The 27703-nt window shown below is 44.7% G+C and overlaps 1 protein-coding gene across 4 annotated transcripts; it reads left to right on the forward strand.

Moving 5' to 3' along the window:
* The first annotated feature begins 182 nt into the window (after positions 1-182).
* Positions 183-26699, forward strand: nfxl1 (nuclear transcription factor, X-box binding-like 1). 4 transcript variants are annotated; one of them, XM_031736576.2, is made up of 25 exons: positions 183-256; positions 1312-1490; positions 1573-1764; positions 2035-2144; positions 2831-2961; positions 3395-3439; positions 4733-4866; positions 5460-5545; positions 5621-5696; positions 5822-5919; positions 6148-6262; positions 6363-6487; positions 6575-6697; positions 9193-9283; positions 12041-12161; positions 12523-12679; positions 13675-13766; positions 17117-17138; positions 17649-17771; positions 19308-19462; positions 21569-21638; positions 23324-23428; positions 24318-24398; positions 24486-24539; positions 24720-26699. In XM_031736576.2, exons 2-25 carry the CDS (start codon positions 1331-1333, stop codon positions 24915-24917), a joined length of 2664 nt encoding a protein of 887 aa, XP_031592436.2. In that variant the 5' UTR covers positions 183-256; positions 1312-1330; the 3' UTR covers positions 24918-26699. The 4 variants fall into 4 exon arrangements, with proteins under 4 accessions (XP_031592436.2, XP_031592437.2, XP_031592438.2 ...); XM_031736577.2 differs by lacking the exon at positions 183-256 and adding an exon at positions 410-606; XM_031736578.2 differs by lacking the exon at positions 183-256 and adding an exon at positions 794-910.
* Positions 26700-27703: the final 1004 nt, after the last annotated feature.

The raw sequence follows: 27703 nt of genomic DNA on the forward strand, positions 1-27703 counted from the left end.
TATATTGTTTACATGATCGAAATAAATTAACAACCAAAAAACAAAAAGTAACTAAAGTTGAAGCTGTGCAGTGACACGTATGTGTGTGCGTTTGCGTACACGTGTGCGTGTGTGAGGTTGTGGGATATGTAGTTTTACTCTTGGATAAATCGCTAAACAGACGTCGTTTTGTTGTGAGAACTACAAGAACCGGCATGCACCGCGTTACACTACGCATGACAATCAGGCACCTGGCTCCACTGTGCTGAGTGTTGAGGTGTGTTTAGCTCATAACTGCTCATTAAATGAGGTTTTCTGATTGTCTTTGGAGTTAAATATTAACATTCTGGAAGCTTCTGTGGATAATTAGAGTTTGGTGAATGTTGCTTACCGGAAGTGACGCTTGTTTCCGCCTGGTTTTTCTTGGAGTTTGAATGGCAGTTGGATTGCTGCAGCTAGCCGGCTAGCAGCACTTTTGAAGTGAATTTGGCCTTTAACGTGAGCGCGCGCGGTGTAAACGTGTTGCTGTGTACGTGCTCAGGTGCAGCGGTCAGGTACACGGGCGGAGAGACACACACAGTCCGGCTTCTTGTCGCTGTGGCGCAGCGGGACAGCTGGGGTAGTCAGGTAACCGCTAAAGACCCGGTCAGGTGTCAGGCGGCTTTGAGCACCTGAGGAGAGCAAGCTGAGGCTGCGCAGAGCCTCCGGTGAGGCTGAGGCAGCTCTGAATCACGTATAAAACCCTTCTGCTGCGTGGAAACCTGCCCTAACGCGCAAACCAGGGTCCAGCCAAAAATCTGCTAATTTACCTCTGCAGCATTAAATCCACTAACAAAGGCACGCTGCTGCTGCAGAGACAGATAACCATGAATCAGTGGCAACATCTGCAGACGTCAGGCTCAAAGCTGAAAACCTAAAGTTCCTGAGAGAGGTGATAAGTGGTTAAATGCACGCGAGTTTAAAAGTGCTGCAATAGTTTATAATTGTACATATATCAATGCTCTCATTGTATGTCTACACCAGAGCCCTCTCAGAACTTATGTGTTTTTACTGCTACAGTGTTTTCATTGGATTTTCTACTAGTTTTCTAGTCAGTCAGGTCAGTGAAAAGTTCTCACCTGAGCCCCAGCTCATTGTTTGTGTCCTAAAAATAACTTTTGAGGATTTGATGAAGCCATCCAGTATTTGCACCCTCAGAGTAAATCCTGGTGGAGGCTGAGTTGTAGTACTGAGAAAATCTCAGAAGGTGCATTGTGGGTAAACTTGCGTAGAGCAAACTTGTGTGTGTGAATCCTTCTTTCAATCATTTCTCACATATGTTGCTCTCTGTAGAGGCAGAGAGGCAGTTGCCATGGAGCCCGCCTGGCGACAGCAGGGCCGTGGGCGAGGCCGGAGTCAGGAGGCTCAGGTTGAAAGGTCACGACCCCTGCAGAAGGAGAGAGAGAGGCCAGGCACTGCAACGGGAAGAGGAGTCAGAACGAAGACGGGCTCTGCGCCTGAACCTCCGCATGGTGATGAAACACCCCATGAACCAACTCCCCTATCGGCTGTGCGGCTGGTGTGAGTTTATTAATTCTTCCCTGTGGTCCTCAGGTTTGGCTGTCCAATCCAAGTTTGAGGAGATCAGGAAATCCAACCAGGCTGCTGCTCAGCGATTGGTCGAGAGCCACTTCAGCTCCTCCTCCTCTGATGAAGACGACAACAGCATCGATGATGGAGACCACAAGGAAGGAAAGAGAGGGAAGATCCTGGCGTCCACCTTCACCACCTACACCAACCAGACAGGTGAGCAGCCAGGCATTGCCGTGGCAACAGCACTGTGAAGATCAACTGGTCAAATGGTTAAACTGATTTCTTTACCAGTGTTTTTACTGGGTGTGCAGATGTTTGAAGACAGTAAGGTGAGCCTGATATGAAGCTGCGCAGATGTTGTGGCATTCCGGCTCACTGTGTGTGTGTGTGTGTGTGTGTGTGTGTGTGTGTGTGTGTGTGTGTGTGTGTGTGTGTGTGTGTGTGTGTGTGTGTGTGTGTGTGTGTGTGTGTGTGTGTGTGTAGGTGGGGATGCCACTGGCCTGCAGAGGACCGGTCAGTACGTCAGCGACCTGTTTCAGTCCGGAGCGCTCACCTGTCTGATCTGCATCGCCTCGGTGAAGAGGACACAGGCGGTGAGACACGTGCACACACACTTTGATCTCTTGCTGTGTGTTGATTCAGTTTCAGTGATTTCAGCTTCACTGATCTGACGTCACCTCTCTGGTTTCTGAAGAACATTTTGAGGCTTGAGGCAGATTTTCTACTTTTCTTTATCACATTCATAGAAGCAGATCTCACAGAAAGTCAGAAGAATTGTAATCATGCAGGTCTCAGGTTTTTGTGCTTTTTAAAAAGAATTGTTCCATCTTGTCTTTTTCTCTTTAGTTTTTACTTTTTGATTGTTTTTATGTAAAAGTTTTAAGTAAATACTTGGAAAAAGAACAAGTAAATATCTTGGAGAGGTGTCTGGGATCATTTTGGTCACTTCAAGATGTTTCTTTCATAATTTCTCAGACATCCTCTGTGAAAAAGTTAGTGAACTATGTTTGACCCTGTAGACTGTTTGCTTTCATCACTTATTTCCTTCTCCTCTAGTCAACCACTACTAGTAGATAATACTACATTACCCATGAGTCTCAGCTGTAGTGACTTTTTCCAGTATTTCTTCAGGTTTCTACAAACCTGTGAAGTTCTGTGATTGGCTGGTTGTTAGTGTAATGTGCTCTTTTCCCAGTTTGTTTTAAAATATAAATATTCAAAGGACCAGAGAGGGAGGCCACTTTAGACTGAACTCTGATATCTGGCTGTGTGTGTCCAGGTGTGGAGCTGCTCCAGCTGTTTCTCCCTCTTCCACCTGCCCTGTATCCAGAAGTGGGCCAAAGACTCGGTCTTCCTCGTCTCCTCAGTCACTGATGAAGACTTTGGTCAGAAGCAGCACCCGTGGCCCTGGTGAGGAACAAAAGCCCTTCACACGTTAGAGTCCCACTACCACTATAGCCCAACGTGATGAATCCATAAACATGGGCAAGGGTTAAATATTATTTGGCATGGAGGGTGAATCTTCAGTACAATTACATCATTTTAAATGGAACTAATTACTGATAAACTGATAAGATCGCACTGATAAAGCGCTGTCTAACCAGAGAAAAGTTCTGTGTTACATTTGTGTTTAAAATTGATTGTTGAAAATAGTTGTGGGGTTTTTTTTGGTTTTCCTCTTTGTGGTTTCTGTTTACTAGCTAAACTTGTCTGTATAACAGAGTCGTGTTTTCGAATGTTTCATCAGGCACACATTTGTTGATTAATTAAAAAAACTCACTTCGAGATTGGTCGGTTGTAAGGAAATAATCATCAGTTAATGTTTCTGATTGTCTCCCCTCAGTCCAAAGTGCCGTGCAGAGTATCCACCCAGTGCCACCCCCAACAGGTACGTTTGATTTCTTTATCCTGTGTGCCCAGTTTTATCGACCCGTCCTTTAGAGTTACCACAGGCCACGCTCGGTGCTAAATCCACTCTGCAAATCTACTACATCTGCATTATCATCAAATTCACTTTAACAGTAACATAATCAAGTAGCATTAAAAACAAACATTAAGCGATAATATGGTCAGATAATTGCATTAAAACAGCACAAACACAGTGCAGAGGTTCAAATCATGGACTCCAATTACCTAACAGCTATAGCTGCCTGCTTATCCAACGTGTGTGACATCTCAGGGAAAAAAAGCACTGAAATGTGCGCTGCTCTTCGGTCTGGTTACTACCGTTTATGTCAGAACCGGTGCCATGATACCGGTACCCATCCCTACTCCCATGTTAACACTTCCAGCTTTACAGCACAGATAAACATGTTGACATTCTGATACAAAGATGTTTTGGTTCATGTCAGAGTTCACTTTTTTCAGTTTAAACTGTGTTAAGGCTGGAAGTTTTTATTGTTGGGGGCGTGGCCTCTTTGACTGACAGGTGGCTGCTATTGTTTGTGCTGTTGGTGCCGTTTGGAGCTTTTTGTAATGTGTTGTTAATTATAACAACAGACCATTTAGGAGTCTGAGCTCCAGGTGTGGGAGGATTTTGGACGTGAGCTCTGATGAGCAGGTGTATCTCTGACTATGAAGTGTCTGTAACTTCCCACCTGCTGCACTGTTCAAGTATTTATCGCCCTATAGTTTGGAGAGAAAAAGCAAATGTACATCACTTTGTTGTATCTCATGTGAACGCTGACCAGCTTCACACAACCCAGATGGGGTCGCTGCTGCTGCTGCTCTCCAGCAGGGGGAGCCACACTCCACACTTACTGTAGTTTCCTGCTGTTTGTGCTTAAATCTCAGTATTTATTGATAGAAATGCTTAATTTATATTACATGTAGTTTTTTTTTTTTGTAATTATTTGTCATGGATTCATTTTATAGTCTTTTGAATTTAGTTTAGGTTTTCAGTTTAGTTTCAGTCACTTTAAAAGTTTAAGCATGTCTCACCTGTTTCCTTTTAGTCAGCTGTTGTGTGATTGAAATGAGGTTGTGTTTCTGCTGACTGGGCTCTTCCCAGCTGAGGATTTTCTGTCTTTAATCTTTTATCTCAGTAAATAATCACTAATCAGACTGTGGGAAGTTTTAAACACATCACATGGTACAGGTCAGTGTGTTGAAGACACTGAATTAAAAAATAAATGTTGGCTGTAAACTTCAGAGTTTAAAAGCTTTTTTGTGGTGTGTTCAGGTACACGTGTTACTGTGGGAAGCTTCAGGATCCTCCAGCTGATCCATGGCTGGTTCCTCACTCGTGCGGCTCCATCTGTCAGAAGGAGCTCAAACCTGCCTGTGGACACACCTGCCTGCTGCTCTGTCACCCCGGTAACCACACACACACACACACACACACACAATTAAGTAACATAATGCAGATCAGTTCTATCAGCTGTAGCTAGTCTCTGAACCCACCTTTACCAATTTTCCCTCCCTACACAAGAGCACAGAGAAAATACACAAGTACAAGCAGAGTGTGTAATTGTTTTGGACTTGTGAAAATATTTCATATCAACTGATAGATTCTAGTATTGCAGGGCGACTGACCTGAGTACTAATCATGAAAATGTAGATGTCTCATTAACCTGGACAAGGGTTTTGGTGCTCCTGACCAATCATGTTGGAGCAGGATGCAGGTGAAGAGTCCCAGAGCAGAAAAAGGAGCGAAGTGTTCTCCACAATAATTTATTGTTTTACTTGCAGTTTAATATATCTCCATTTGTAAATAATAAGCAGCATGGGGGAAAAAAAATGCAGAAAGGATAAATGGAGTTATCCTGGAAATCCTTAAAAAACTGGGCTTTGTCCCCAGAGGACGAGTCAGCAGATTTACAATTTTACATCCTCAATAAACACATCACACAAACAGCTCTGAGCTGGGAGCGTGGAAATGTTCTTAAAGCTGTGTGTGTGTGTTTCAGGCCCCTGCCCTCCGTGTCCAAAGATGGTGTCGGTGTCTTGTTTGTGTGGCAAAGCACAACCCCTCCCCCGTCGCTGTAGCAACAAGGTGAGCCTAAGAATCTGCAGGTTTACAGCGTGCTGTGGATGTTGGTGACATGCTCACTGTGTGTTCTCTCTGCAGGCCTGGTCGTGTCAGCAGCCGTGTGGAAAGTTGTTGCTCTGCAAACAGCACACCTGTTCACAGCCGTGTCACACAGGTACACACACAGTCTCTCACACACACACAGACATGTGTGAAGCTTCACTGTGACTCAACACATTAGTCCCGAGTGAGCTGTCCAAAATGTCCGACTGAAAGCCCCCTCTCCCGTGTGTGTGTCAGAGTGTGCGCCCTGTCCCAGAGTCAGCGTTCAGAAGTGTGTGTGCGGCAGAGAGAAGTCAGAGAGGCCCTGCGCCAGCCCCCGCTGGACCTGCCAGCAGGTATGTTTGCAGTGTGTCAGCAGCAGCGCACAGCTGGATTTGTGTGATTGTTTATTGCCAGAATCTCCAGATGTTCCAGACGAGATGTTCTGTGTGGTCTTTGCTCGCTGAGTCAGAAACACGAGTCATTAAAGCTGTGGAAACGGGCCCGTGTGGTTCGTCTGATGTGTTTAGTTTTATTCTGAGAGCAGGAAGCCCCGCCTCCTCTCATTCACCTGTCTGTCGCAGGTGTGCGGCGCTCCCCTCTCCTGTGGGAACCACACCTGTGAGGAGGTGTGCTGTGATGGCGACTGTCCTCCATGTCCTCGCTCCATCAGCAGGACGTGTCCATGCGGAAAGACCAGTGAGTGCTCACGCAAACACACACAGGTTTTCACGCCACGCTACTGTTTTCTAAGTGTGTGTGTGTGTGTGTGTGTGTGTGTGTGTGTGTGTGTGTGTAGAGTCGTCCCTGCCGTGTACAGAGGAAGTGCAGCCATGCGGCGACACGTGCGATCGCCGTCTGGCATGTTTGAAGCACACCTGTTCCATGAGGTGTCACCGAGGGAGCTGCGAAACCTGCCGACAGGTCTCCCACTCTCACACACACACTGATCACACATACACACATGTGCACAGACACACACACGCTGAGCCCCGCTCTGTGTCTCTGCAGGAGGTGGAGAAGGAGTGCAGGTGTGGCCGATACAGGAAGCAGATGCCGTGTCATAAAGAATACCTGTGCGACTCCAAGTGTCCCAAAACCAGGAACTGTCAGAGACACCAGTGCAGGAGGAAGGTCAGTCCACCTTAAGACGTTCTCATTAGAAACTATCAGTCTACACAGGCTCACACCTGGCTGCAGGAAATGCTTCACCTGTCTCAGCTCTCACTGGTTAGCATCACATTTGTGAAGTCTGGGCTTCTAGATTATGGGAAAAAAAGATAATCAGGATTATTTTAGTCATTAATGTGAATGAAACAATGTTTTGGGGGATTTTATTGAACATGAAACAATTCAAATGAAGGTGAGCAGACCGACACAGCAACCAGCAGAGGGAGACAGAGAGCTGCAGCCACCTGCACACTGAGTCCCGGAGACAGCTGTTAGTAATCCTCCTGGTTCACCTACAGAAACCCTTCAGCAGGTTCCCACACACGACTAGATTGACTCCCAAAATAAAACTTTCTTTAAGGTTTGTGGTGCTGGATTTAATCCATACGTGAGAAACTGAGCCTTGGAGCTTTCATCTTGGCTCCAGATCAACTGAACTCAGCGAATTTGAGTTTTTATGAAGCAGTGAAACAGCAGGGCTATAAAGAAAGCAGGTACACTTGATTTATACCACAAAACAAGCAGAACTGCACAAAGAAATCATCACATCACCAGTAAAACTCTTACATAATGGCCTCCATGGTGCAAACTGTGAGTCTGCACAGGTGGGAACATTTCAGTCACATCAGAATAGAAACGGTGAGGAAGTGATGCAGCAGGCAGGAACAGTTAGACCCAGAGGACGTGTGTGTGTGTGGATCACCCACTCAGTGTGTAGTATCTCAGATTTGTTCCACTCTGAGTGTGATCACATTAATGTTCCACCTGAAATCCTCTGATGGTTCCTGCAGTGAAACACCTGGAGCCTCTGGATTTGTATAGACTTGTTTATTTTCTCGGGTCGGCGTCTTTGTGGTAAAAAAATGATTTTCGATCAGCTGCGGTGACTGCTGGTTGCATAATGACACACCCTTCATACCTCCATCTTCCTCTTCTCTGGTGGATTAAAGGTCTCGGAGAGAGCGAAGGTGTCCTCAACGCAGGGTTGATGAAACGTCTGAGCAATGAATGAATGAATCACTCGCAGAGGGAAACCCACGCTTTCGTCCTGGTGCCTCGCTTTGATCGTGACGGCACCGATGTCTCATTTTTGTGGCGTAAATGTCACCCTGATGGCATCTGATCCGAGTTTAATCTGATAGGAAAAGGTTGTCTGACGCCACGTCTGACATGTGACATGATGAGGTTTAATAATCCGCCCGCTATCAGACCCGTGGGGCCAACGGGGACGTTTCCACCTGCTCAGATTTAAATGGGCGCTTTCAGTCATTTTAATGTTCGCTGTCTGATCCTGTGGCTCAAACTGTTGTTTGGTACCAACAGGATTTTAGGATTTAAATACTTAATAAAGCCCAAACAGCTGCAGATTTTCCCTTTTTTCTGGTTCTTTTTATTCTGGCACCGTAAATGTTATTGCACCTGCTCTTTTATAAAACGATCTCGTTAGCTTTCATTTGCCCATCAAACTCCTCGTTTTATCTCATAAATCTACTTCATCTGTTTGCTTCTCAGCAGTGTGCCCCCCTGTGAAAGCCCACAGTCGCTCTTTGTGTAGTTCACTCAAAGCAGTATTTGGAAAACAACGTGTTCGCAGAAGAAGTAAAAGATGTTTATGAAGCTGTGGAAGATGGTTAGCAGCAGCTGGTGTCTGCCACCTGAGACCCCTCTACCCCGTCTGATCCAGCAGAGTGTTTATAACGTCAGCATGAAAATCTCTTTCTCAGTGGAGACGTGACATTTACAGAATTTTAAAGCTGGAAAAATGGATTGCGCCAAACAGACAAAGCAAATTAAATAATCAAACTCCACTCCAGCTACATGGGAGTCCCAGTACATCATTCTTTATTAGGACTCTGAACTCACAAAGTCTGCAGCTTCTTCAATGAGTGGAGCTCAAAATCTGATCGACCGGTTCTTAAAATCCTGGCTCCCTGCAGAGGAGCGGCCATCACGTTAACCTGATTAAATAAACACTGAGTCCACACGCTTCATGACTAACAGGTAAATCTGTTCTGAGGAGCTCAGAGTGTAGACAGCAAGTACAAAGTAGTCGGCTGATTAATATAACTGTTATTAATCTGGAACATTTGGGGGCGGAGCTCATACGACCTTTGATACATTAAATCACAGGAAGTTCCATTTCTATAATAAAAGCTCCGACTAACCTTATCACCTGAGGCTGCAGGGTGGCGGGGACTGGCGCTTTCTCTCGTGAGATGACCTTCAGGGTTCAAAACCCAGACAAGCCTGCATCCGCCCTCCACCTCTGTTAGTCCTGTGTGAAATAACACAATGTGATGACGTGTGTTTCACATGTTTGATGATTTTGGCGCCAAACAGCAGAGCAGTCCTCCATCACTGTGGAGGGCGAGCTGTGGTCGCCTGTATTAAAGAAGTAGAAGAAGAAGTGCCTCAGAGATTCTGTATAAACCTGTTTCCCACAATGCTTTGTGTTTCAGTGTTGCCCCGGTAACTGTCCCCCCTGCGACCAAAGCTGCGGCCGAACCCTGGGCTGTCGGAACCACAAGTGTCCCTCAGTCTGTCATCAAGGTAAGTAATCCGATTACATTTAGATAAATTACATTGTGCAGAATCACAGTGGCATTCAAATCAGTTGGAATGGATGGATCAGTGATGATCATTCATTTGGTCACAGGCTCAGTTTCATAGGTGATCATCTGCATTTATCAGACCTACGTTTCCCAACATTCAGCTGAGACTGAAGCTCAAGTCAGTGCTGATGTAACAGCTGCAGTTCCTCTAGTGTCCACCGGAGGCTCCAGCAGTCAGCCAGACTCCCTGTGTTAAACTTCACAGCTGAAACAAACACGTTTACAGGCCAGCAGTAAAGAAAGTTTGAGTCTCTGAGCAGACATGGACGGACCTCAAACTTCTCAACACACACACACACGTCACATCACATTCCTGTCTGTCAGATAGGTTGTGAAGTGTTGAATGATTCACAGCTGGATGAAGGTGAGAGGTCAAACTGAGGAGAAGTTCTGGCCTACTTAAGAGACTGTGTGTGTAAATGTGTTTGTGTGTGCGTGTGTGTGTGTGTGTGTGTTTGTGTGTGTGCATGTGCGCTGACATTTCTTCCAGCTGATAGCACAGGAAAAAACACACACACTCTCGAGTCTTTGATAAAGGGAATTAATGACGATCAGCAGGAAACAGAGGTCAACTTTTTCCCAAACATTCAGCTCTGTGTGTGTCTGTGTTTGAATAACAGACAGCTTCCTGCGTCTATTGTTCCCTGATTGGGCGATAACGGATAATTTATTCATCCATCCGCCTCTTGATTGGCTGAATAGATTAAAGTCAATTTATTGGTGTGACTGCGTGCTGATTGGCTGCTCTGACCTTTCAAGAGGGAGCAGGGAGAAGGTCGCAGCACTGCCAACGCATTGCCACACAGATAACAGCTGCCCCTGAGCCGTGTGTGTGTGTGTGTGTGTGTGTGTGTGTGTGTGTGTGTGTCCTCACTGGGAGGCTGCAAACTTTGAGGCATCAGTTCGGTTTAGTTTGACCTGCAGAGGTAAACTTTGATATTGTGACTGGTGTAACTATGGAAACTATAAAACCACCCAACCCTATGTTTACTTTTTAACATCACTTCAGTGGGAACATTGTTTCCCACAGATTTGGATCCTGTTTGTGGTCATAGGGGAGGACATGTTTTCTTCAGTCAATGATTAAAGTTCTTCCTCTGCAGAGATTTTAATTGCTGATTTCTTTGCAACAAGTAAATAACAGGCCGACATAATCGGCTGCCTCTTTGGTGGACTGCAGGACCTCCACCAGGCTGCCCTGGTTTCAGGATATTTCAGGACAGCCGGTTTTGTTCGGTGCTCTCGGGACCTTCATTTGGTAGGGGCACAGGTCATCAAGCAGTGACCTCTGACCTGCACTTGGGTAGTTTACGTCAAAGTCAAACCGGCTGGAATGCTGGCACCTCAGAGTCTAAGGCCGAGGTTCTTGGTTGCTAAAGGGTTGAGTGGCGCTCGTGGTTTGGGTGGAGTTGCAAGTTTAGATCTTCATGTGTCGAGATCTTGAAAAGGTAAAGAGAAAAGAGAGGAGCAGAGGGGAAGTGAGGCTGATGGGTTTTCTGGTTGACCTGTGTTTGTATCCATCAGCTGCACGTGGTGACTTACAGAAAGAATATTTTTGGTACGAGCAGCAGAAGGATGTCTGGGCTCTCCCAGAAGGACACAGATAACCAGATTCAGCTGGTTGGTTGGTTCTCCAAGGAGTCTCTCATCCTGCAGAGGAACTCAATCTTGGACTGCAGCTGGTTGTCTTTGTTCTACTCTGCAGCCTCTGTGAGCTCAGCTTTTGCAGCTCATGAACCAGTTCTAACCTCTTTAGATCAGCCCAAGCAAACATCGAGCTTCCAGTGCAGAACAAAACTAGCACCACCAGCTGCAGCCCAAGAAGATGTCCCCTTTAAGTTCAGCCTACATTACTTTGTCCATCGATGGCACTACAGATGTTCTCCTGCCCCACAGTCTAAAAATAAGCAGAGCTCCTGGTTTGGACAGCACTCCTTTAGAAGGAAAAGCATCTGCTGTTCAGTTTTTATCTGCACAAGCTGTGAGACACGAGTCTCCAACTCAGTCCTATCTGTTGCCAAACATTCGGTGTGTTATTTTAATGGAAGTCTTCACAGCAGTGAGTGTCGACTGACGCCGTGCAGGCAGACCTGTCAAAGTCTCACAGAGCAGCAGCAGCTTATCTGATTGCTGAACAGGAAAGACTCAGAGACGTGTTTGTCATGAAGAACGTGGCTTTGTTTGTAGTAATATTACTAAACATATTAGACAAAACCGGATGAGGGAATGCTTTCTGTAATCATCAGGTGGAAGAAGATATATATATCTTCGAGCCCCGGCTCAGACAGTCTGTCGTTGTGTCCTTGGTCAAGACACTTCACCTACTGCCTACTGGTGATGGCCAGAGGGGCCGATGGCGCAATATGGCAGCCTCGCTTCTGTCAGTCTGCCCCAGGGCAGCTGTGGCTACAACTGTAGCTGCCTCTACCAGTGTGAGAGTGAACGAATAGTGGAATTGTAAAGTGCTTTGAGGGTCTTGAAAAGCGCTATATAAATGCAATCCATTATTATCATCATTATTATTATTATAATATATCTGTGCCTGACAGGTGGGCGGTCTGCTCAGCTCCTCCTCAGCTCAGTGGATTATTTTTAATAGCAGGATATGATAAACTCTGTTACTGATGATCATATTCCCCCCAGTTTATCTGAAAATTAGTTAATTTGCCCTTTAATGTCACCCTCTGTAATTCAGGCAGCTGTTATCCATGTCCAGAGTCGGTGGAGGTCCGGTGTACGTGTGGCTCGACAGTCCTTGTCGTCCCCTGTGGCCGCGAGAGGACCACCAAACCACCTCGCTGCAAGGAGGCCTGCAGGTAACCACGCGCGCACACACGCACGCACGCACACACACCTGTGCTTTAGATTCTGAGTGCAAACCTGCAGTGAGGAGGTTAAAAGCACTCCTGAGTATGTTTTCCTGCAGTCTTAAATAACAGTTCTGCAGTTATGCAACGTCTCCTGAGAGCTGAGCTTTGATTAAAACATGCCTGAGAGCCACAGCGGGATATGCTTTAACTGAGTTTTAATTGTTTTTACTCTCTTATTCATCGTGCTCTGCTGTAACGAGGCCGATCGTTGACCCGTAATGAGCTGCTCCTGTTGGCTTTGGGTACGGGGAGAAAAGAAAAGCAGGAATTAGAAAGGTCTCGCTAAAGTTTCATCTGCTGTCCTCAGGTGTCCTCCGTCCTGCCACCACCCGACCCGAGAGGCTCACCGCTGCCACCCCGGCACCTGCCCCCCCTGCAAGCAGCCCTGCCTGCTGCCGCTGTCCGGCTGCAGCCACACCTGCCCGCAGCCCTGCCACGACGTGGTGCTGGTCAAGTCCCAGCAGGTAAAGGACCAGTTCAGGTCCTCGTGTGTTTGTTTCTCTGGGATCTGTGCTGATCTCAGGCTGTGTGATAAGAGAGGAAAAATGATGTGCAGCCTGCTGACCTCTGACAAAACCACCAAACACATGAGGTACAGGCAACAGCTGTGACCTCAGATGCTTTTACATGTAAAAGGAAAAACTCTGAAAACGTTGATATAAAAGTTACTTCCAGAAGACAAAGTGTCTAATTAGAAACGGAGTGATGAACTGAAGCGTGACGAGCATCGCTGAGAGAGACAGATGTCGCGTGCCTGAGACTGTTTTCACATTTAAAAATAGGAAAAACATTTATTTGCCTCTAAAGGTTAAAGAGTGTTAAGGAAAACCTGCACACAGTGTTTTTCACAGGTTGAGGGACTCTGCGGAGGACGGGTGTGAGCATGTGTTTATCTGTGCTGCAGACCGAGCTCTGCTGTATCAAAGTTTCTCCCGTGCACATATTTTGGTTTCCAGATTCTTTGTGTTAAATAGAATCAATCACCAGAATCATTTCAGAGCTTTAAATGTATATAAAGTGAATGAAACGAATAAAAACAATGACTGCTTTGCTGGAAAGTAACTAATTACTTCCATTTCCTGTTTCTTGTACAGTCAGATTTAGCAGGAAGTTTCACTTTGTGTGACGCTGCACATGTAACGTAGTTTAGCTACTTTCCAGATTTAGATTGTTAGTATGAATCTAATTCACAGATAAATCTGAGTGCGTCTTTAATAATCTGCAGATGTTCTCAGAGTTTTGGTGCTTAAAGCTGATGCTGAAGTACTTTTTATTCAGATCTGGATGTCATGGACTCGAGTGCATACTTTTGTGTGTTTACGAGCGCCGTTATCAAACATCTTATCACCATCATGAGCTCCATAAAGCAGAAAATGTCCCGTTTCCTCTCAGAGAGAAAACACAGAGGACAAAGTGTTTCTGTTGCTCCACCAACAAGTTTTTTCTCCATGTGGTTTAGGTTCACTTAGCCGGACCGTGGGAGCAGCCGTCTGAACCCGCGTTTGTGAAGAAGGCTCTGCCCTGCCCGCCATGCCAAGTACCCATACCGACGTAAGACACACACACACACACACACACACTCTCTCACTTTCTTCTTGATCACAGCAGCAGGTAGACGTGAACTCTAACACAGAGCAGTCTGCAGACACCTACAAAACAGGATTAGTGGTTGTTGAGTTAACTCTGCTTTAATCCTGGGGAGGTTCACACCTATCCTGCTCCAGTGTAGGTCGTACTTTAGATAAGATGTTAAAAGGTATGACATCACCACCTACTGACCAATCAGATCTATGGAAAATAGCGTCACCATTTCTTGAAGATCCCTGAGATTGTAGATGGTCAGAGGGGATCGCGACGGTCTAAGGTTAGGAGGAATTTTACCCTGGGGGTTTTTTTATGTTCGTCAGACTGTTTGAAAACATCTTAATGTTGTACAAGTTTAAAATGGTTATGTTATCCTAAGCAGCCATCACACAGACCTAGAGACCTGTCAGGCATCCATGACAACCAGCGGTCGCTTGGCGAAAACCTATATTCCCAACATCAATCTCTGTGTGAATGAAAGTTAGAATGACTGGTTGGTGGAGGTTGCTGGACTTTACTGACCAGTCTCCAGGGACGTATGGCCGGTGCTTCAGTCTGTTTAACAACAGCTTTTCATTCACTTCACTCCTCACATGCTAACTCTTTTAAATGGAGTTTGTAATTTATACTCGTTTTTAGACTGATAACCAGCTTCATGTCACAGCTCGGTAAAAGAACCCAGATAACAGAAAGATGTCCTGGATATGTTGAACCTGCTGTATAGTGCATGCTACCAGTCAACATATGAACCTGTCAGAAGTCTCAGAAAAGTGTTTTTCCTTTTAGAATTGAGCCGTATGTCCATGAAAGGCGAACATTTGCTGCAGAGCGGTGAAGAAAACTTAGTCACATGTTTCTGATCAGCATCGCCAAAGAAGCAAACGTGGATCGGTTTACTTTTCAGAACATTTAACATGTGCAGAACCAGAAAATCAAAGTGTTTCTGTGCTGGGGCGAGCTTACAGTGGTTCACATTTTCTTAAATTAGATTTCAATGAATATGTAAAACATGATGTAACACGCCGGGCTCCCTGCAGACGCCGAACCAAGCTTAACCGAGGAGCTGGAGGCCTTTTAAATAATTAAAGTGTTTTCATCATGTGGTGCCCAGAACCCCTAAACACACACACACACAGAAATCACACACACACACACACACACACACACACACACACACACACAGATCACACACACACACACACTGAGGTGCTTTGGTCCCGTCACGAATCATTAGACCTGAGATTAAAAAACACTCGGCCTGCCAGCCGCCTGCAGCTCAGTGACGCAGTCAACAACCAACATCAGCCATCTGTGTGGGTGTGTGAGAACCACTGTGAGCCTTAGAGTTTGTTGTACCGCTGTATCCCCCCTACACACACACACACGCACGATGTTGAGTCAAACTTGTGCTGGAGCCGGTCGTCCACGGCTCTGCGTCGGCATGTCGAGGCAAAGCGAACACAAATGAACCGGGGGTCGCGCAGGTTCAGTCACGTTTTCTAAAAATGTGCCGGAAAGTGATCAAGTGATGTGACAAAGCGGCCGTGAATGGTGGGAGGCCATTGAGTTGGAAGAAGTGAAGTGAAAAAGAGGTCATCGCTGTTTTCACCATCACACAGCGTTTACATGAACTGACCGAGGTGACGTAAGGTCGACGCGTAATGAGCCAAAGTAAATGGATCGTTTAAAAAAGTGATTGAAGTTGGTAAAAACAAAACAGACATTTTTGAAATTAAGTAGAATAAATTGATTTTAATAGAATGAGCTGGAGAATATAGAGGTGAGTGGATGGTCTTTAGTATCTCTGTTCACAGTAGTGACAGGATGTGAGCCGCTAACCGAAATAAAGTTAATGAACGGAGCAGAAGCTGAGGCAGCTGGGAACTATACAAACAACAAGGACACTTACAAAAGAAAGGATGGAATAGATGGTGAAGTTTCCTACAAGTGAAAGTCGAAGCATGAGCAGCTGGAAAATGGGTGATTTTAAATTGATGGATGGAAACGAAGGGATGATATGCAAATGTGGTTTTACAATGTGAAGAAAAAAAAAAGTTGAAGTATCAGATAAACTAAGTAATGCTACGTACCAACTGGAAAATATGGAAGTAAATGGGAAGAATGGGAGCGAAGGGACTTTATATGAAAGAAGTGATAGACTGATGAGGCAAGTGTAAATATGGAGGTAAATTAGATGCATGGAAGTCGATGGATAATATGCAAAAATTTTATAAAAGTTAATTAAAAATGTGGAAAGAACAGCATTGGAGCAACTCGGCAAGCCAAACAAACCAGCGTGTGTCAACACTTTGTCTTCATCTGTGCCTGACGGAAAAACAGGAAGGGTTAGATAATCAACCAACAGGCTGAGCTCTGCACATTTCAAAACAGTCCCAACCCCCCGTGATGTTCTGTAAACATTATAAAAGAACATTTGAAAAAAAAAAATGCAATAAAGTCCATTCTGACTTCAGCACACATTAAAATAAAACAATTCAGCCATTAAAATGCTAATTGAACATAGTAACAAAGTCAAAATAAGATGACGTATCTAAAAAACCAAACTGAATTAAGTCAATGATTTTATTTATTTTTGTTTTCCTCCATCACGTCGGCACATCATCCCTCGACCTCCAGCTGCTCCGGCTTCTTCCAGTTGTGATTACATCTTTTCTTATTAAGGTCACCGTCAATCTCCTCGTCCACTGGAAAATATGGAAATAAATCAGACAAATGGAAGTGATTGGATGCCTGTAACGAGTGGAGACGTTTCAGGTTAAAATAAAACACTAAGTTAAAGGAAAAAGCTGAACCCCAAACAGCTAAAAAATGTTTTCAAGGTGTCTGGACACTGTTTAAAATGTCAAAGAAAGCAGAATACTGTGATCATAAAACCATATTTACGTTGTTTGTCTAAACAGATACACTATTTCTTATTATTTTTTTTTTATCAAAATCTAATGAAAAATATTCTAAATATTATAGTGAATTTGGCACCAACAAAAGAGAACAGCTGGAGGAAGATGTTAGAGATAATCAGGTTGTTTGGCAGCAGGTCAGTGACATGAGTGGGTACGAGAATAGCATCTTATAGAGGTAGAGGGTCACCGATCGGAGGAAATAAACTGAATCTACAAATTGTGGAACAATTTCAGAATTTCGTAAAACTGCACAGACTTTGAGTATCTAATCGTCTGCAAACGAGCGGACATTGAGTTTGAGTGATGATAGTAAACATTTGAACCCTAGCGAGGTCACTCGGTGTGAATGATGAGTGGAGGTGAACGATGCAGTGAGTCTTTGTTTTTGTCTTTCAGGGCCTGTTTTGGAGAACACGAGGTAAGAACCAGCATCGTCACAGCCTCCACCTTCACTCTACCTCCTCCTGTTTCTTTAAGCTCTACTGACGATAATGCGGCGTAACGTTTTCACCACTTCTTCCTCTCTGGTCATCGACACTCGTTTCCAGCATAGCACGAAAGCTCCACGTATCTGTCTTGGTAGATTTATTACTTCCTCCCTGCACTCCTCTTTTTATCTGTCCTACTTTCCCACCGTCCTTCCTCTCCTTAATGTTTTCCTTTCCATCGTGTTCCCTCATTCCAAACGCCGTTCATTATTAGTTTGTCCTTCTGACCTCCTCCTCATTCACTCCTTCCTCCTTCTATTCATCTGCTTTGTCCTTCTCTGTATCTCTCTCGCTCTTTTAATTCTCTCTTGCATTTCATCTCATTTAGTCGTTTGGTATTCAACACACTCATATACAGGCGCTCGTTCACCTCCAGACGAGGTCATCAGATGCCTCTAATGATGGAGGCGTCTGTGCTGAACTCTGTGTGTGCTCGGCAGGTCAGCCCGGTGCCGTGTCATCGTCAGGGTCGTTTCTCCTGCAAGCGACCCTGTGGACGACCTCTGACCTGCAGCAACCACTCCTGCAGCAGAGAGTGTCACCTGGTTAACAGTGGCAATCCAGTAAGGACCTTGTTTAGATGTCTGTTAATTAAATGTGATTAAATAATAAATGATGGTACCAACAGAAACTGCTGTTCCTCTGTCAGCCACTTGAGACTGGCACCAAACGCTGGGCAGTCCCCAGAGACTGTATATAATAGATGGACGTAGCTGCTAGGGCATGTAAGTCACAATAATACCTCTACAGATATTTTTAAATAGATATTCACATTTCCTGGCAGGTACAACAGCAGCAGCTCTGACAGTGAGTCAGCCTCCAGTGGCGATTTAGAAAAAAACACAGCTACTTTGGATATGTCCACAAAAGTGTAATCCTTTGCACACATCTAAGAAAACTCCTCCTGCTGAAGGTGGAAACAACAAACACACCACTGAGCACAACCGGACTGTGAAGCAGGAAACTACTGACCCAGCGAGCGTTGGTGGAGCGCTGTAGTTGTATTTCAAATGACACTGGATAGACATTAGTGACGAAAAAGCAGGGCCGTAAGCAGCTGGTTACACACAGCGACCCAAGAGTACGACATCCCAGGGAGGAAATGTATTATAGTTTTGTTTTGTTTTTTATGTGACAAACTACATGTTTATGATAACCTGACTTTTGCGGTGTAACAGGTGAAGGATTACAGTTAAACAGGCCTTTACATTACAGTTAAAATCACTGAGAGTCTGGTATGAGCTGCGGTCCAGCTGCTTGGAGCTGCAGACTGACGGTGGTGATGTTTACAGTTAAATGTAAGTCCCTCACACTGTCTGGGTTATCACTAACACATTCAAGGAATTACAATCAAGTCCCTGATGAAGGTCAACAGGACTGAAATGTAATTTGTTATAAGATTTAGTTACTGTGTCTTTAAAGTGTTAAGTAATCATGTTTACTTTACTGAAAACACGACCTGGACTACAGGATATAATGCTGTGTCACTGCTGTGTCACTGCAGTGCTGCTGCTGCCGGCACCTTGTAGCAATACATTCACACTTAGACTTAGACAGTCATCAGCAACATTATCTTACTGGAAGAGGATGGAAAATCCCCTTGTTTTTGTTTGCACGAGTCACCAAGCTAAAGTCACCAATAAAACATCATCCAGTCTGATCACAAACGTCCTTGAAATATTGTGTTTAATTTTGAGGCTCCACTAATAGCCACTATGACACTACCCATTGGATTCTGGACTTTTTTGTGGATCCATATACTGTCATCGCACAGACACCTGGTATGATGTGCCGAGGTCCCTTCCAGGCACTCCAAATAGCTGATGTCACCATCCACCTGTCAGTTAAAGAGGCCACGCCCATAATAATACAATCTGTAAGCCCAATTAAAATTTAAACAGTGTATTTGTTATGAGGTGTGAGGAATCTTGTGCTTTTACAAACATGTATATATTTTAGATGTGAATTAAAAGGTAGAGGATCGATAACAGAGCCCTGTGGAACTCCGCAAACCTGTGAGAAAACTCTGTGAAATGTTCTGGTGTTTGTTACTCACAGCAATTCTGCTGGTTGCTTCACCTGATCTCATCTCTCTGCAGTGTGAGGTGTGTGAGGAGAGCTGTTCTAAGCCCCGCCCATCCGGCTGCCCTCACTCCTGCCCCCGCCCCTGTCACCCAGGCGCCTGCCCCCCCTGCAGCCAGATGATCCGCCAGCGGTGCCACTGCAAGATCAGCCTGCTCTATGTGGAGTGCACGTCAGTACAAACACACATACGAAAACTTCCTGTTATTAAACAATCTTAACTCCTGTGTGCTGACATGAGATTTGTCATACCTGAATAAACAAAACAAGTCACTCCCTACATTATGTAAACAAAGGGAGAGTGATGGCATGACTGGAAACATGAACAGCCTCGTTTGAAATGACAAAACAAAGCAACATGCGATAAAGTCACGACCGCTGTTTAAAGGTGACAGACTCATCAGGTAGAAGCTTTTTCTTCTTTTACCCTCCTCTTTTTAAATCAAAGCGGAGCTTCTTGCTGCATAATTTGAAGCAGAAGGAACAAAAATGCCTGAGACTATCAGGATGGTCGATGTTAATGCGTTTAAAGAGAAGTAATATCAGTGTTTTATATGGAGAGGGAGCCAGCTGAGTCTGTCAGACTGCAATGATGAGTAAGAACAGAGCCTGATATCAGTGCTGTGTAAGAAGTCTCGAGTCACCCATCGTTCTTTGTTTTGCTTGGAAAATGTGCGACGGTGATTTATTAAAACGTGTAGCTGGATCAGGGGAAGCGACAGGTCCTGTGTCGCGCTCAGACACAGTCCATCTGCTGCAGATAGTTTTTTAGATTTGCCACTTCTTCTTTTGTCCTCCACTTGTCCAGTTTCCTTCTTTAAGGACACACTGTGCAGCATGCTGAGATATGCCAAGCTTTCAGCTAATAGCTCTTTGGGAATCACCTTGTTGGTACAAAAATCCCATTTCATGTCCGTAAAACCGCTTAATCTTTGGCATTTTTCATAGATTCAACTAAAGGAATGAGAGCGAGTGATGTGTGATTTGTTTTTTAGGGAACAAAGCGCCTAAAGGCACAATTTAAATTTGGTTCTTTGTTAGGTTTTCTGTTATGTGTAGCCACAGCGCTGGAATGATTTACAGATCAGTGCTTAGTGGTTTAACAAATAAGAAACATTTCTGGGAAGGAAAAACTCCCTTTTAACAGGATGAAACCTCCAGCAGAGCCAGACTCAGGGAGGGGGGCATCTGCAGTGAGGGGTGTGAGGATGAAGACAGGACGAAGACAAGCTGAGGGGGAGAGCTGGAGATTAATAAAAACGAATAATTCAATGGACAGAGGTGGCAAACACATAGTGAGGAAAGATGAAACACCGGTGTAGACCCAGGGTGCTCTGATGGAGTGATGCAGTTCTCTAAGGTCATTAAGATCAGATGTGGCCTGATTATTTAAGACCTTTCACTTATATGTCAATAGAAGACTTAATTGAAACACTCTTGCCTACCTTCATGTGTAAAATAATGTCTGTATGAGCGGAGGCGTGTTTGAGGAAACTGAAGTTCTTTGTAAAGTCTGGCACATACTCAGACACTCGGCGACAAATCTGGAACATCTCCGGAGTCTACGGTGGCCCTGAGGTGCAAAACACAACAACAGAACAAGTGTGAAGTGGTTTTCTGTAGGGCTCAACTCACTTCCAGCTGTGGTTTCCAAACCGTGCCGTGAGGCAAGTCCAGGCTTGTTCCAGCTGGATGTTTTTAACTGCGACATCACTTCACAAGACGTTCTGAACAGTCGGTTCACTGCATCAGGACGATGCTGTCGAGGGACTGGCTGGATCGTCCAGCCTTCATTCAGAGGCGCTTGCAGTACTCAGAGAGAGATCTGCGTCTGTCTTATCAGCATGTGAGTTATAAACTGATTCAGGCTGTGAAAAGAAGGCCCGACGATGCATGTGAGGCTGTTTTCTGTTGATATAAACACGTGTGTGGACATTAGCACGTCTGAAACACAAAGGTCAAAGGTGAGTGCTGCTCAGGTGAGGCCTGGATCAGTGAAAGTGTGACGGTGTGTCAGTAAGCTGGCTTTAAAGAGGGCAGCCTGAGAGCGTCGCTGTTCCTGCTCCAGGTGTGTGTCAGAGCCCGTCTGCAGGTACCGACGCTCAGCTAGTGTCACTGTGCAGCAGCATAAACACAGAGGCGATGAAGAGTCACTACTTTACGGCTTCTTATCTGCTGCTGTGAGCGCTGGCTCCGGGTGATCAGCAGCTCATCACTAATAAAACGTGTGAGTGAACTAACAGTGTTACTGCTGACCGATCGATCGCTCTCTCTGCAGGAAGCTGACCGCAGCCGACGAGCAGACCAAGGAGGCCCTGAGCTCCTGCAACAACCAGTGTCCCAAAGAGGTATGAGCACCGACCCCACTCCATCTGTGGTGGCCTCCCTAAGGGCCCCAGTGCATCATGGGACTAGTTTATCAGCCTTTGAGTGCCATTAAAGTGTGACCGCTCTGGAGGTCCCAACTCTTTCTTTTCTTGCTACACTCCTTTCCTCTTTTCTTCCTTCTTCCCGCCTCCTGTTTTTCTCCCTTGTCCTATCAATGGTCAATAATCGTCAGTGACACAGCAGAAGTAACACAACACCGTCCGCTTAGCGCCATCGCTCTGATCGCTTTAGCCGTGTGGCGCCAGCTGAACAGCAACAGTCTCGCTCTCAAACTCGTGCTTTCCTTTCACCTGGGAGTGATTTAGTGTTTTCATCACACACACACACACACACACACACACACACTTGAAGTAAAATGTTTGAGCAGTGCGGTGGTTCGTGTGCGTCCTTCTGTCAGAACGCTGTTTTCATTCGGCTGTAACTTCAGCTCTGAAGAGCCAAGACACACACACACACACACACACACACACAGCAGGAATAACAAACACGGAGCGGCCGCAGCGCTGTAGTGTTTAGACTCTCTTCTTCTGCAGGTTTCAGCCTCTCAGTTCGATTTTCTCTGCGTTCAGTTGGCTGATCTGAAAAATGATTTATCCCAAAATGTTCCCATGAAGTAAGAACCATAAAGTATTTAAAGACCCTTAAGATGTTTATTTCAGCGTGTCGATCGGTGTAACCCTGGGAAGTCCTGCAGGTCTGAAGCAGCGGAGGTGTGTTTTCATAAATCATTACAGAAGAAAAAGAAAACTTAGCAAATATTTCTTTTTTTCATATCATACAGAAGTTGAAAAGCATGGGGATTTGAGTTTACCTCCACATCAGGTCTTCTAGGAACTCTAGAAAGAGTGTTTCCTCTCTGTCTGTGCACCCAGTGTGTGTATGTGTGGGGCGTCTTTGAGCACTCCTGTAAAGGCCAATAAGACTGCAGCATGCATGCGAGATGAGCCTCCCTGAGGAATTATCATCCCCATTATTTTTTATCATTATTATTATTATCTAACCTTCATCCTGTGCAACTTTCATAACCTGATCTGAGCTCCTCCCTGTGCACTGCATTGCTACCAGCACATGTCAGACTGTTGGTCACTGTGTGGCTGCTGCTGATGATGTCAGCATTACAAATGTCCAGGTGACACTTGAGAGGTACTTTAAACTGGCACAGAGGTGGCGTCTGTGACGTCAGCGCTTTGATGAAAACAAACTCGAGCTGATGGTTCTTAAGCTTCAGTGTTTTCTGTGCTGCTAACCATCAAAGACGTCAGACGCTGGCTTGGACTTCGCCGGGTTAAAAGAAATAAATTCAGAAGTCAGCTCGTCTCCTCTGGAGATGTTGAAAGTCTTCACAATCATTTCAAAAAATAAAAGAAACCACAAAAAAAAATGTTCTTGTTTGAGTTTCAGCCTTTAGTTTATGTGAAATTGCTGAGAGTCTGATACAAGCTGCAGTCCAGCTGCTTGGAGCTAAAGACTGACGGTGACGTTTCCTCCACCGTGAAAGGATCAAAGCGACTGTGGGGGCGGAGCCGGTGTTTCGTTTCACTGTTCAACGGTTTCTTCATGTTTCTCTTGGACAGAGCTGAAGTTTGCTCTGCCTCGCTTCAGCAGCAGCCACAATTAATCTGTGTGCGTGTGTGTGTGTGTGCAGCTGAGCTGTGGCCATCGCTGTAAGCAGGTGTGCCATCCAGGTGTGTGTGAGGAGACGTGTCAGCAGAAGGTGAAGCTCCGGTGTCCCTGCAAGAGAATCAAGAAGGTAAAAGCAAAAGTAGCGCACACTCAGCACTGTGGCCACTTTATTAGGAACAGCTGTGCAGTTTGGTGATGTAACTGTGACGTCTGTCAGGATAAGAAGGGTTGAATCTCTATTTCTTATGACATTATCAGCCATGATGGAGCATCATTAAAGTGTCATTCAGTCATTTCTTCAAAGGGACTTGAAGTCGAAATACTATAAACGATTCCTTCATGTTTAATTTACCCCAGAAAAAGCAAAAATAATCACTCATTAGATTTGTGGTTGGATAGACGATTTCACTGGTGGTGTTAAGGATATTTTGGTTGTCTATATTTAACTTTGAGGAGGCTGTCTGGTATTACGAGTTCAGTTAAGGCTCACTCTGTCACTCTCAGCAGTTTAGGAAACAGTCACAACCTCTAATCTACTGATTTGTGTGCAGGTACAACATATTTCCAACAGTATTTCCTACATTAAAAAGGTAAAAACATTCACATTTGGATGTTTGAGGGGTCGACAGTGGCGCTGTAGAGGATTCAGGGTCATCTGACCCAGCCCTATGTGCTTTAGGCTTAAAACTTTCCTTTGTGATAATCTTACAAGTAGAGCTATTGTCTGTCTCCCGAATCCAAACTGGAAGCTGGTTCCACAGAAGAGGGGCCTGAAAACTGAAGGCTCTGCCTCTGTAATGTGATCTGACTTCAATGTGTTCAAATAAGAGAGAGATTTTTTTTGTCTAATGTGAGTTTTTGGTTTACACCTGCATAGACAAATACATTTACTCTCTGCAGCATCTGGTATGAAATATGGATAAGTTGTTTTTTTCGAGGAATAAAGCAGAACAATTTCCACACTGTAGGACTCTGACATTAGGTGTGTGTGTGTGTGTGTGTGTGTGTGTGTGTAGGAGGTGCTGTGCTCACTGTCAGCTCAGTTTGCTGTTGAGTGTGACGACATCTGCAGAGAACAGCAGAAGAAAGTCAGCCAGGTATAAACACACACCTGTACAGACTCTGAGTGATTCACACCTGGACATACAAAAACACTGACACTTTGTGTGTGTTTGTGTGTTTAGCTGAAGGAGGCGGAGCAAAGAGCGGCTCAGGAGGAGGAGCAGAGGAAGCTTCAGGTGAGTTTCATGTTGTTCCACCTGCACCACGTTTTAGCTCTGGATAAGGTTCAGACTTTAAAACATTCATTTCAGCATGTAAAGCTAATAATAACTGCGAGTGATTAATGACGGTGGATGTTGAATTGACGTGGTCGGAGTCGGTTCCAGCTGCTGGGTTTAAACTGTGTTATTGTGCAGGAGGAGCTGGAGGCGTTCGAGAAGCGGCAGCAGCGAGGAGGGCGGAGGAACAAGAAGCGGGGTAGAAGGGAGGAGGTGGACGACGAGCGCTTAAAGGCGGCAAGGTGGTGGAGGAGGTGTGCCGCCTTTGTCCTTGTCCCGCTGGGCGGCGCACTGCTGTCTGCCGCCACCTACTACTACCTCCAGGAGTCGGCCTGAGCAGACGGTGACGTGCGAGCTTCTGTTTCCTGCTGCCATTCAGACGCTCGCTGCGACTCTTTTCTTGCGAACCTTGTGTTAACCATAGCAGCAGTGGCTTTAGGTTAGGTTGGATGGTTAGAACTTTCAACACAACGCTGCCTCATGTTTCAGAACAAAAGGAAGTTTCTCCTTTTTCATTCAGTGAAAAGTTTGATTATTGTTTTTTAGTCTAAAACAGATGAAAGCAGTGAAGAAAAACATTAAAATAGCTGCTTTGTTAAGTTTGACTGTTTTAAATTGTTGTGAAAGATGAGCTACGTGTGGTCCTTTGTCACTCCGTTACATAAAGTAAGACTTTGTGACTCTGGAATAATCTGATGTGACACAGTGACCATGGTAACAGGCATGATTGACTAAGTCTGATCAAAACTTACGGGAAAGTGATTTTCCCCTCTGCTACTTACCAAATATTTCAATTATGTGAAAAAAGGTCAAATTATTTGGCCTGATCCTGATCCAGTGGTTCCCAAACTAAGCAGCACTGCAGTTTAACTAATGTCCCTTGAGGCTCCAGTGAGCCAGTCCCTTGTTAATTTGTCTAACATTACAGAAATAAATATGTTTACAATCTGATATTAAAATAGTTTTGGGCTCTATAGCTAATTTCCCTCTTCATAACACATGTACAGAAATGCTGTAACCAACAAGGTCATTGAGAATATCAAAAACCTGAAAGGGGCGTCACTGTGTTTGTGGAGTTCCACATGGCTCCATCATTGATCCTCTACTTTTTATTCTGATTTAAATTATATTCTTGTTTTTCAAAGTATGCTGTCTCTACCCTTTCATCACAACCGTAAGGTTGTTGGCTCTTACTATGTGTCACCTGTTTAAAGGCTTAAAGTTTGCATTAGTGGGGGCGTGGTCTCTGTGATTGACAGATGGCAATAGCTGCCAGCTCAACTGGACCTCTAGGCTGTGTTTATGCTGTTGGAGCCTTTGGAGACTGGGTCTGTTTAGTGGTGCTGGTTTAACTGGGCCAGAAATAAAGATTTGGGAACCACTGGGTTTCTCTCATCATCAGTTTCATGCACACTGACATGGAGCATAGTGTTAGATCAGGCAGGCCATGAATTCAGCTCATGCCTCACTACACATCAATGTGGGGCGATATTTAAACTGGTTTAATCTGCATACATTAGCTTCTGTGTCTACAAGCTGCTTTGTGCCCACCTGCAGCCCAGCTCCTCCTGTCCTGGGTGGGTGTCTTCACTGATGTGTGTGCATGCCTGCACAGAAAGCATGCACACGTGAAACTGACGTTGTAGTAGAGAGACTGATGCTGCAACAACAAACACATCCTAATGATTCCTGTTTTCATCCTGGTAAACCTCTAATCGACCTTTAATATTCTCCATAATTGTTTTTTTAATGTGTTTCAAGTTCAAATTGAAAATAAGAGATGAACATTTTGACGCCGCAACAACACTTAAGTTGTAGTTATTGATGTCTTTGGTTCCCTTTAAATGCATTTCCTTATTAATGTACCTACCATTATTCTCCCTAATGTGTAATCTTTATGTTTGTGTAAGTTTAAAGTACAAAATGAACAACAGGAAGTTTCTGACTGGAAAAATCTGAAATAAATCTCCTAGAGTCATTTTTGTGAGGAATCCATCAGATACTGGAACTCAACTGTCTAATATTCATGCTGAAATGTTTAAAGCAAAACAATTTAAAGTTTCTTTTCTTTCATGTTTTTCATTCTTTTTTCCTAAAGACTTAAAAAATAAATCGAAATGAAACAAAAAACCCCCACCTGTGTTCATTTTTCTAATTGAGCTTCTTTGTAACCTTCAGAGTTGTTAGTCAGACCACGCCCGCTCTTCAAACTAATGCTGAAGTATGAATGCCAGTTCTGCTGTTTCAAAAACATTCCCGTTATAAGGAAGTCAACAGGAAAACGCCTCTTGGCTACTCTGCAGCTTTCAAAGTCAGATCCACCGCTCGCTCATCACATACGGTGTGAAATCACAGGGAAAAACATAAACTAATGGGCTGCGTCACCGTGGTTACACCCATTTATGTTTGTATTAAGCTTCTCAGCAGAGTAATTTAAACCACCTTCAGCTGCAATATTAAAGCGATGCAAAGGTTAAGATATCAAAAGTTATGATCCCATCATATCACAAATATGAGTCTTGAGTACAATAAGTACTGCTGTATATCTTCATACTACAAGTTTTAGGATTATGACTTTTCAGCATCAAAATAAATGTAAATGTCTTCTGTACACAGACTGTACATAAGTGATGTCACTCATTGGTTAATGAAGCCTCAAGCTGCCTTGAGAAACTGGACGTGGTGAGAGAGGGACGTCGTGAGACCAAGGACACGACGTGCAACGAGCACACTCTCTCTTAACTTCCTGTTTCACTCAGTTTGAGCTGAATACCACAAACGATAAACTCGTGAAATCATTCAGACTTAATGAGGTCACTGAGTAAAGGAGCAGAGTTCAATAAGCACAAGTCTTTCTGCTCTCCAATCAGAGGCTTTGATGCACTTCTGTGCTGGCTTCAGTTCAGAAACAATGTCCATCACTTTACACCAACCACCTTCTTTTTTTTTTAATGTTCTGACTTCCTGTGAGCCCCTCCTTGCTCGTTTGTAATCCCCCGTGTGTGACCTTTAAAACAAAGTTTCAGGAAACGCCCCTCTCACTGAAGCTTATGTGTTGATGCAACACCACATTGTTCCAGTATCATGGTGAATGTTTAAAGAAGGAGGAGCTCCATCCGTGG

Source organism: Oreochromis aureus, linkage group 3 (genome assembly GCF_013358895.1).
Source record: "Oreochromis aureus strain Israel breed Guangdong linkage group 3, ZZ_aureus, whole genome shotgun sequence".
In the NCBI taxonomy this organism is placed as follows: Eukaryota; Metazoa; Chordata; class Actinopteri; order Cichliformes; family Cichlidae; genus Oreochromis; species Oreochromis aureus.